Source organism: Hippopotamus amphibius, chromosome 9 (genome assembly GCF_030028045.1).
Source record: "Hippopotamus amphibius kiboko isolate mHipAmp2 chromosome 9, mHipAmp2.hap2, whole genome shotgun sequence".
NCBI lineage: Eukaryota > Metazoa > Chordata > Mammalia > Artiodactyla > Hippopotamidae > Hippopotamus > Hippopotamus amphibius.
The window spans coordinates 63721223-63732096 of NC_080194.1; the positions used below are offsets into that span (position 1 = coordinate 63721223).

At 49.3% G+C, this 10874-nt stretch overlaps 1 protein-coding gene across 1 annotated transcript; it reads left to right on the forward strand.

The window, feature by feature from the left end:
- The first annotated feature begins 775 nt into the window (after positions 1-775).
- On the forward strand, positions 776-9956 carry FZD4 (frizzled class receptor 4). Its single transcript, XM_057750848.1, has 2 exons — positions 776-1487; positions 3623-9956. Exons 1-2 carry the CDS (start codon positions 1203-1205, stop codon positions 4949-4951), a joined length of 1614 nt encoding a protein of 537 aa, XP_057606831.1. The 5' UTR covers positions 776-1202; the 3' UTR covers positions 4952-9956.
- Positions 9957-10874: the final 918 nt, after the last annotated feature.

The window sequence follows — 10874 nt, forward strand, 5'->3', positions numbered from 1 at the left end:
AGGTCAAGCTTCTCCCCTCCCGCCCTCTCACCCTCCCAACCTTATTTAGAAACCGTGTCCCCGAGACAGGAAGGGCGGCGGGCCGAGAAGCACGGAGCGTCCCGGTCTCATTTCCTTTCGAATCCCCCTGTGGAATTTCATTTCATACGGTGAGGAAATCGGAGCGCGAGACCTTCGGCTGATCGGCTGCTCCGGGGCGCCTCCCCCACTCGCGGCTGGAGACAGGCAGCTCTCGGGTGCAGGTCGGGCGGAGGCTGGGGGCGGGGAGAGGGGGCCGGGCTCCAACCCAAGCAAGTTGGGAGTGAAAATAGCTGCGAGCTCACGCTGTACCAGGCACGGTGCTAAGCGTTTTACGCATTACCTCTAATCCTCCCAAGTCTCTTTACGGATGAGGAAACTGACACCGAGAGGCTGAGCAATTTGCTCAAGGTCACACAGCCGGGATTTAAAGCCACAATCTTTGTAAATCCACACCCCGTGTTCTTTGTGTACGCTGCTCTGCCTGATGGGGAAGTGGCCACGGGCTGAGGTGACAGCTGGGAGAAAAAAGGAAAGGGAGCCTACTGATCTGCGTGCACCTCTCACCTGGGAGAGAAGGGGCAGGCTGGCCCGGCAGGAGCGCCTCCGCTCCATCGCCGCCTGGCCCCCGAGCGCCGCGAACCGGGTGGGAGGAAAGTGAGAGCGGGGAAGCGGGGCGGGGCGCTCCGGGATCCGAGGGAGGGACGGAGGAGGGCGGCGGGCGGGGGGGACCTGACCCTGCCCGGGGCAGAGCGGCCCCGCCCCTCGCTGGCCACGGCGCCCGGCCATTGGAGAGGCGCGCTGTCCGTCCCGGCCGGCCGCCGCCCAGCGAACCTCCAGCGCCGCGGAGGGCTCGGGTGGTGAGAGCGGCGGGGCGCTGGGTGCTGGCGGGCTTCGCGGAGACGCTGAGCGGACGCGGCCGGCGCCGGGTTGGGGGCTCGCCGCCTGTAGCCATGACCCTCGCAGTCGGTCCTTCGGCCCCGACCCGGGGCGTCTAATACCCTACACAGTCGCGCGCAGCTGCGGGAGAGCCGGCCGCTGCCCCCTCGTCGCCCTTGGCGCCTTATCACACTCCCTTTCCCGGAGCCGGGAGCAGCGCGGGCAGCCGGCGCCCCCGTGCAAACTGGGGGTGTCTGCTGGAGCGGCCCCCGCCACCGCCGCCGCCGCCGCCCCCGGCTCTGGCCATGGCCTGGCGGGGCGCAGGGCCGCGCGTCCGGGGGCCCCCCGGGGGCGTCGGTCTCAGCCTGCGGCTGCTGCTGCTGTTGCTGCCGCTCCTGGGGCCGGCGCGGGGCTTCGGGGACGAGGAGGAGCGGCGCTGCGACCCCATCCGCATCTCCATGTGCCAGAACCTGGGCTACAACGTGACCAAGATGCCCAACCTGGTGGGGCACGAGCTGCAGACGGACGCCGAGCTGCAGCTGACAACTTTCACGCCGCTCATCCAGTACGGCTGCTCCAGCCAGCTGCAGGTGGGCGCCCCCACCCCGGGCGGGACCCCTTGGGCAGGGACGCCTCAAACTAACTCCGCGGAGCCCTTGCCAAGCCGAGCCCCCTGTCCCCTTCCTAGGTCTGAAGGGTATAACTATGCTGGAAAAGTGATTTCCATCCCCACCCCCACTTTTCTGTCCCTTCTCAGGGACTGGAAGCCAAAACGTTGTGTAAGTCATCTGGCCTGCGAAAGAACCCACTCTTACACTCCGCCCTTCCGTTTTTCTCCCCTGCCCACCCGTGTCTGGCCAAGCCCCTAACCCCAGTGGAGCTGAGAGTTATCTTTGCCAAGCATTCTGGCCGCCGCTGCTCGGTGGGCGAGTCCCCGGCAGGGCAGCCAGCTGCAGCTAAGACTTGGAAGGAGAGATAAGGAGAAGGGAACTTCTCCTCCCTCACCGACCTCCTTTCTCCCCCACATTTTTTGGGTGTGTTATTAAATGAAACACCCCTGCCCCGTTTCAGCAGAATGACTCCTTGCGTCGTCCCGCATGATTTTAGAGGTCATGCAGGAAGGAATGATTGCGATGGCTTGAGTTCCTTCTTATCCTCAGGGTTAAGGGCAGGTTTAGTACTTGGAGGGGGAGAAGACATCACTTGTGAAAAAGGTGATAGCATGGTCAAGCTCCAGAAGGTAGTTTGTGTATTAGAAGTTTTTTTGTTTTGTTTTTGTTTTTTGTTGTTTTGTTTTGCAGTCATTAAAAATGTTAAAGTCTATGTAGTAATATAGAAAATGTTCATCCTACCGTAATAAGTGAAGAAAGAAATTGCATATACAGGGTGTTTATAATCGTACAACAACAACCAGTTCATTTAAAAAAAAGAGAGAGAGAACTGAAAGGAAATTTTTTTTAAATGTTGTGTTTTGGTTGGTGAGGCTATGAGTGATTTTTAGAAATGTAGGAAAGAGAGAAGTCGAGGGGAAAATAGATGATAGCTATCCAGGCTGAAAGCTTCAGAAATCTGTGGTTCTGGTTGTAACTTCTGAGAGATAAGAAACAGGCAGGCAGCTGACTTACTAGGTGCATGTTTTTACACAGGTCATTTGAAAAGTTGAATTGTGGTTTCAGAAAGATGGTTGGGATTAGACTTGTTGCTGGTGAAATGTCCCTTTGGAAGTTTCAGGATTTTAGAACTAGGTTATAAAAGCTTAGGAAAATGATTCTTGAGCTCTCAGTTTGGAAACAGCACATATCCTGACATCAGTGGCAATTTTGTTGGCGAAACAGTTTTTGCAGGGATATATATTTTTAATTACATGTATCCTGGGGAGGCAGCCAAGTTGTTTTGAAGGACAGGACTGGATCCCTTTACATGCTTGGAAAATAGTTACTTGTAACTCTAGACTTCATAGACAACATCTGTAAGGAGCCAAGCAGACTGTTTATCAATGCTGGAGGAATTGAGGACAGCAACTGGACTCTCCCCTGCTGGTATTGCAGTTTCAGGGACTGAACATTTATATTTTCCTATTGTGCTTCATTATTATTCATTGAGGAAACCTGGTCCAACAAACCCCTGGTATCCAGAGACTTCAACCTGCATCCCATCCTTGGATTTAACAGTGTCTCAATGAGGACATTTTCTGTTTCAATATGAGACTGGTTAAAAAATAATTTTAGGGGGTGAAATACAGAAAGGAGAGAAAGTTAACGTGAGAAAAGCCCTATCTACATTTTTTCACATTTTTTTTATAGTGATAAAGAAATGGGGATAAAAATAAATCGCCCCATCACCCAAAGGACTGAGTCATTTGATTAGTCTGTCCAGCTCTTTCAAATAGTAGCTGAAAGAGGAGGGAGACTCAGAGTCAGCTCTTTAAGGTTTATTTCCCTAAGTGTTGTGCAAAAAGGGATTATGTAATTCTTTGGGTCTCTTTTATATATTTATTTATCTATGTTCTCCTGGAAAGGATTACTAGACCCAAAAGAAAAAAAGTGTGTAAGTGATGGATTAGTAGGCACACTTGTTTGAGGTTAGAATCAACAGTCAGACATGCTATGGACTGATTTAAAAGTAGACATGTACTTTGCCCAGAAGCATTCAAGTCAGTTTTGTGCAAACCTTCAGTCAAACTTCCAAGTCATTGTTTTCTCTGTTCATTTCATGATTTTTCCAGTTCTTCCTTTGTTCGGTGTATGTGCCCATGTGCACAGAGAAGGTCAACATCCCCATCGGTCCCTGCGGCGGCATGTGTCTTTCGGTCAAGAGACGCTGCGAGCCTGTACTGAAGGAATTTGGATTTGCCTGGCCAGAGAGCCTGAACTGCAGCAAATTCCCACCGCAGAATGACCACAACCACATGTGCATGGAAGGGCCAGGTGATGAGGAGGTGCCCTTACCTCACAAAACCCCCATCCAGCCTGGGGAAGAGTGCCATTCGGTGGGAACCAACTCCGATCAGTACATCTGGGTGAAGAGGAGCCTGAACTGCGTTCTCAAGTGTGGCTACGATGCTGGCTTATACAGCCGCTCGGCCAAGGAGTTCACCGACCTCTGGATGGCTGTGTGGGCCAGCCTGTGCTTCATCTCCACCGCCTTCACTGTGCTGACCTTCTTGATCGATTCTTCCAGGTTTTCCTACCCGGAGCGCCCCATCATATTTCTCAGTATGTGCTATAATATTTATAGCATTGCTTATATTGTCAGGCTGACTGTAGGCCGGGAAAGGATATCCTGCGATTTTGAAGAGGCAGCAGAACCTGTTCTCATCCAAGAAGGACTTAAGAACACAGGATGTGCAATCATTTTCTTGCTGATGTACTTTTTTGGAATGGCCAGTTCCATCTGGTGGGTTATTCTGACACTCACTTGGTTTTTGGCAGCCGGACTCAAATGGGGTCATGAAGCCATTGAAATGCACAGCTCTTATTTCCACATTGCAGCCTGGGCCATCCCTGCAGTGAAAACCATCGTTATCTTGATTATGAGGCTGGTGGATGCAGATGAACTGACTGGCCTGTGCTATGTGGGGAACCAAAACCTTGACGCCCTCACGGGCTTTGTGGTGGCTCCCCTCTTCACCTACCTGGTGATTGGAACTTTGTTCATCGCTGCAGGCTTGGTGGCCTTGTTCAAAATCCGGTCGAATCTTCAAAAGGATGGGACAAAGACAGACAAGTTGGAAAGGCTGATGGTCAAGATTGGGGTCTTCTCAGTCCTGTACACAGTGCCTGCAACCTGTGTGATTGCCTGTTATTTCTATGAAATCTCCAACTGGGCCCTCTTCCGGTATTCTGCAGATGATTCCAATATGGCAGTTGAAATGTTGAAAATTTTTATGTCTTTGCTGGTAGGCATCACTTCAGGCATGTGGATTTGGTCTGCCAAAACTCTTCACACGTGGCAGAAGTGTTCCAACAGGTTGGTGAATTCTGGGAAGGTGAAGAGAGAAAAAAGAGGGAATGGTTGGGTGAAGCCTGGGAGAGGCAATGAAACGGTGGTATAAGGCCAGCCAGCCTCCACGCTTACCAGATTTTGAAGGGGGAATGCCAGCATTGCGGTGCAAATGCTACTAAAAGCTTCATGCAGTGAATCTCAGTTTGAACAAACTAGCAACACTTAAGTGACCCCCATAACCCAACACCACTCTCCCCCGTCTCCCCCCAGTATCATAAAACGAATGATTTTGCTGCAGACTTTGGAATGATCCAAAATGGAAAAGCCAGTTAGAGGCTTTCAAAGCTGTGAAAAATCAAAACATTGATCACTTTAGCAGGTCGCAGCTTAGAGCGTGGAGGTCCTGCCTAGATTCCAGGAGGTCCAGGGCGATGCTGCTTTTCCCTGCAGGGTGGGATGTGAGCTGTGAGCAGGCAGCTTGCAGGGAGAAAGATTAACTTTTTTAACCCTTTAAAATTTTTAAATACTAACTGGGTCTTTCAGATAGCAAAGTGATCTATAAACACTGGAAATGCTGGGTTCAGAGAAGTGTTACAGGAGTTTTATAGTTTGGCTGATCTAACATAAACATTTTCTGTGGTGCACTGTCTGCTGTTTAGAACTCTGCGGATTGCTCTCCCAAGAGGTGGTGTCAGAATCTTTCAGTGCCTTTGTCATAAAACAGAATTGTTTGAACAAACAAAAGTACTGTACAAACACACATAAGGTATCCAGTGGAGTTTTCTTCTCTCTCTTCCTCTCAGATTTCAACAGCTCTGTCCTCGGCTGCTGCTGTTTTCTCCATTTTACATTAATGACTCAAAATAGGTATTTTTATAGGAATTTTTGCACTGCAGCATGCCTAATGAGGGGGAAAGGAAGGGCAATTCACTTTCTTGACATTCACTTAATTCAGAGGAAAATGAGATTTACCAAGTCGACTTACCTTACCCACCCCAGAGACCGATTGCATTGAGCAACGGGGACTTAATATATTTTACTTTGTGTGATTGCATCTATGCAGACGCCAGTCTGGACGAGCTAAAATGTTAAGTTTCTTGGCAACTTTGCATTCACACAGATTAACTGTGTAATTTGTGTGTGTCAATTACAATTAAAAGGACATTCTTGGACCATGACTTAATAGTTACTCAGCTGACTTTAAAACTATGGTCAGCTTGCATTCTCAGAAGGATAGTGCCTTTTTTTCCCTTTGGTATAAGAATGTTATCAGAGTCTGGTCTACTTACCACAGTGGAGACTTTTTCAATTTTGTAGAGGGAGCTAAGGACAGCTAATCCAGCTGCTTGGTGCATAATTGTTTCCTAGTAATTGGCAAGGACTCCGTATGAGATTTCATTGGAGGTAGCGTGGCCTGGAGTATTTATATGGTGCTTAATGAATCTCCAGAATGCCAGCCAGGAGCTTGATTGGTTCATAGGGAATAAAGTGTAGACCATATGAAATGAACTGCAAACTCTTAACAGCACAGGTCTTAATTGCCTTTTGCAGAGGTATCCAGAGCTTTTAAAATGTATGCTTTATGTTCCTTGCAAGGGGGTACCTCCTAGCAGGCTTTCAAAAGTTGTGGTTCTTTTAAAATTGTGACTGGCCTTTCTCCTAACCTGCCTGAGGCCGTCTAATCACAAGATCTCTGGGACAAATTGTTGATGATGTCACAGGTTGTTGTCCTGGAAGTTCCTACCTGTCTTTGCTTCAGCAGCTACTTTGCGATGACTCATTTATTTATTCTTGCCCCGCCCCACTTTAAAACAGGTAGGAAAGCTCTTTTATCACATTTCTTTGTGGAAAAGTATTTCCAGGGACTCAAAATTCCAAATAGGAGTTCAAATTCTGGAAGTAAGCATGTCTTTTTGTTTGTTTGTTTGAGCTTTATGCCTCTGGTTTGACATTTTCCTTTCTTCTTTCTCTGCCCTGGTGTGGTTCTTGAGCTGTCTGAGATGAAGATGCGCATGAGGTCTGTTGCATGTTCTAGAAGACAAAGTCTTGGGGCTTTGGACACAGGTGCTAAGTGGGCACCTGTGGCCCCTGCTGTGTGTGCTGAGCCTGAGTACCTTGGCTGGACTCTGGGTCAGGGCTCCAGGAGCATGAGAAATGATCCCCGAAAGGACCAGTTGAACTCCATCTGAGACTGCATCGCCTATGAAATGCAAAATGTGAACGCCCCGTGCTGCTTGCAGTTGGTTCCCATAGCTGGCCGGGCCCCGGAGCGTGCACCCAGGGGCAGAGCCTGCCCTTACTCACGCTCTGCTCCAGTGTCTTGGGAGTTGTGTGGAGACTCTGGCCCAGGAAAGGGAAGAAGGACCAGGCGGGGATTTGTAATGCCGTCCTCTTTGTAATATTTCAGTGATTGTGTGACCAAGGCAGCACCTAGCAGAGGGCCAGGCATGGAGAGGGTGCTCAATATTTATGAATGATGAAATAGCAACAATAAGAGTACTTGGGTGAACCTGGACACCCAAGTTCTGGAGCTTTTTGGGTTGTAACATGTCCCTTCCATAAATCTCTTGCCTTCCCAGGGGAGGTATATATGCTCAGCAGTGGTCATTGGTGCAGAAGAGATGAGTAGCCTTGGCAATGTCACAGGCTTATAGGCCGTTCCTTTCACGTTCCAGACCATGGAGAGTCTCTACGGTTTTAAGAAAGGAGCTTTGTGGCTGAAGAGTTAGTTATCAGTTACCTTGAAGCAATTCCATCACCTCTTAAGTTGGTATTAGTTTTAAAAAAAAAAGTTACTTATCAGCACCTTTGTTGAGCGCCAACTGTGTGTAAAGCCCTGTGTTAGGAACCTTAGAGAATGTCAGGGAGGATCAGTTCTGTTCTTTTAACCGACCTGGACTGGGATGCCCCTGGGTCTGCTGAACTTTGCCATTGGTTTCAGGAAGGAGCGGGGACTACCGAATTGCCATCTGTTTCACTGTCTCCATCCCACTAACCTCTTCCTGGGTCTTTCTACCTTTAACACATCACTCATCCTTTCCCAGGATTCCTTGCAAATCTATTTACAGGGGTTTTGCCAGAAAGCATCAGCTCCATTTCATGACAACCTCCATGGAAATCTCCTAGGAAGATCACGACTGTTGGCTACGAGGACATGAGCTCCCACATCAAATATGGCTTCGGGAGCTGGCAGTTTAGGGCTTGGGATGTTCCAGTCACTCATACAGGTGCATTTGAGGACAGCATCTTGCTAGGGAAAAAGGTTAGGGTTCTTTTTCTTTCTCGGAAATCTAGGATAAGTAGGTATAATTATAGCTTCCTACAAAATCCCTTGGCCTCAACAGGGACCAAGGGCACCTCTGTCCAACCTCCTCTCTGGCAAGCTCCCTTCTCCTCCTTCATAAAGGCCACACCTCAGGGCAGAGGAACATGGGGAGAGTAGAAGTGGCCAGAATCACCTGATGGAGCTGCTTGGTTGATTCATGCTCTTTTTCCTCTATGGAGACCTGTTTCCTGATCTCTGAGACTGCTTCTTAGTTGGCAGCTTACTCAGGGACCTGAAACAGGAGAAGGGGTGACACTTTTTATTTCCCTGAGATGCTCTCTGACTTTGCTTTCCCCTGGCTGTTCCTCCCCTGCATCCCCAAACCTGGAACCAGGGAAACTTCTGTATCCATGTCCTGAATTGTGACATTACCAGCACCCCCAGCTCTGTCCTCTCTGGCCCCCCTCAGCCTCCTGGTCACTGAATACAGTATTGGGAACCAAGCTGGGACCTGTGGGTGTAAAGAGGAACTCGACAGCCTCAGCCCTGGAAGGCAGACTCAGCTTAAGAGGATTTCACCAGGATGGTGCAAGCTTCGGCTTCTAGCAAGGTGGCCACAGCAGCAGTTAGGGGAGAGGGCTGTGGCGCCCAGACTCTGGAAGGAGCCCCCAGGATCAATCTATTATACGTCCTGCATTTTATTCTGTGATGGAGGAGATTGGAGAGAGTTGTTATTCCAGCCAATGATGTTGAATCGTTGGACTCTAACAGTTCTTTTTGTTCCTTTATTGTACTTGGGTTCAGAGTCCCCGTCTGGGTTTGTATTATGTCTGGCAAAGGACCTGGGTTCTCATTTTTCTTCTGGGCCTAGGTTGTAGATCTTGGAAACTCCTAGGAGAGCATTTTGCTCCTACCAAGGATCAGATACCAGAGCCTTAAATAATGGATTTTGTTTCGCTGTGGCCTGGTCAGAGCTGTCTGCTGCTGCCTCTTGCCACCCACAAGTGCAGTGATGGCCCACTGGGCGTTACGCGGAGGGAAGTGAACCCCGGATTCCCCCCAACAGGCCTCTTCCCCTTGGTAAACCCAGCTGCCTGTTTCTGTTTCTGATTTGCCTTGTTTCCTTTCTTCTTGCACCAGCAAATTCCCAGTATTCACCCAGGCAACGTGTAGAGGGCCTGCTTGGGGTCCTAGGAGCTGTGTCCTCTAAGCTTTTGCAGCTCCCTGCTTGCCTACAATATGCAGTACATGACCACTGTCATCCCAGAAGGCTTCTGAGGAGGGAGCGAGAGCCCCTACCCGCTGGAGGCCAGGTCCATCTGCTCTCCCAGATGTGCACCTCCCCGCATCCTGCTGAGGGCTCGGGCTGGCGTGGCTGTGGATTTTGGGAAGGAGAGGCTGCTTTCCAGGTCTCTCCCAGTGGGGCATCTAGGTGGTCCTGAATTTTTTCCTACCTCACAGGGATGTTGTGAGACTTTAGAAGGGATGAAGACAAAGGCCCCTTGAGCTCTTTTAGGAAAGGTGGAATAAATATCAGGTGTGATCTATGCAGAGATGAAATTTGGCCTGCTGGTGTGGCAGACAAGCTCGTGCTCTGTGGCCTTTCCTGGGCCCCTGTGCCACCTGCAGCTCCAACCACCTCGAGGCCAACCTGAGGGACCTTCAGATGTTCGACATAGAGGTACCAGGCAAACCCCTACTACATGCCCTGAATGAATTGCTGAACGTCAGAGGACACGGACCCTGCTTTTGAGGATGTACAAACGTATGTCTGCATTGATGTCTGTACTGTAAATTTCTAATTTATCACTGTACAAAAAATAAAAAATAAACTTTGCTATTTAATTTTTGTATTAAAGGAAAATAAAGTTTTGTTTATTAGCTGGTGTGTGATTTGGCTTATTCCTTTAGGTGTCTGAAAGTCCCTGGGAAGCATGCTTACCCAGCAGTGAGAAATAGAGAATTGGGTTTGCAGGGCAGAGGGAGAGCCTTTTTCTGAGAGCCTCGTCTTTTTTTTTTTTTTTTGCTGGTGCTATTTTTCCCCTCTGGGATTGCTCCTGGGTCAGCAAACCCCCGAGGTCCAAGGTCAACATACTTTATCACTGCTGTGGTCATCATTAACACTCAAGTGGTCACATGATGCTTCAGATATGACTATAGTTCTCAAGCTATCACCCCATGACACCCCTTATTGACGTTTCCAATACACGTGACCATTTTTACACACCTTCCCAGTCCCTTTGACTTAATCTGGCATCCTGAAAAAAGTTTCGCCATCACTGCTGGAGCTTCATGCCTCTTTTTTTTTTTTTTAATATTTATTATTTATTTATTTTTGGCTGTGTCGGGTCTTAGTTGCAACACGTGGGCTCTTCGCTGTGGTGTGCAGGCTTTTCTCTAGTTGTGGCTCGCAGGCTCCAGAGCTTGTGGGCTATGTATTTTGCAGCATATGGGCTCTCTAGTTGAGGTGCACAGGCTCAGGAGTGGGCATGGGCTTAGTTGCCCTGCAGCATGTGGGATCTTAGTTCCCTGACCAGAGATTGAACCTGCATCCCCTGCATTGAAAGGCAGATTCTTAACCACTGGACCACCAGTGAAGTCCCCTGGCCTCTTGAAAAGGGGAAAGGGAGCTTTTTGTTTTTAAACTTAAGATTTTTATTAAAAAAAAAGGTATTGGGCTCCCCTAGTAGTGCAGTGGTTAAGAATCCACCTGCCAATGCAGGGGACACGGGTTCAAACCCTGGTCCAGGAAGATCCCACATGCCAC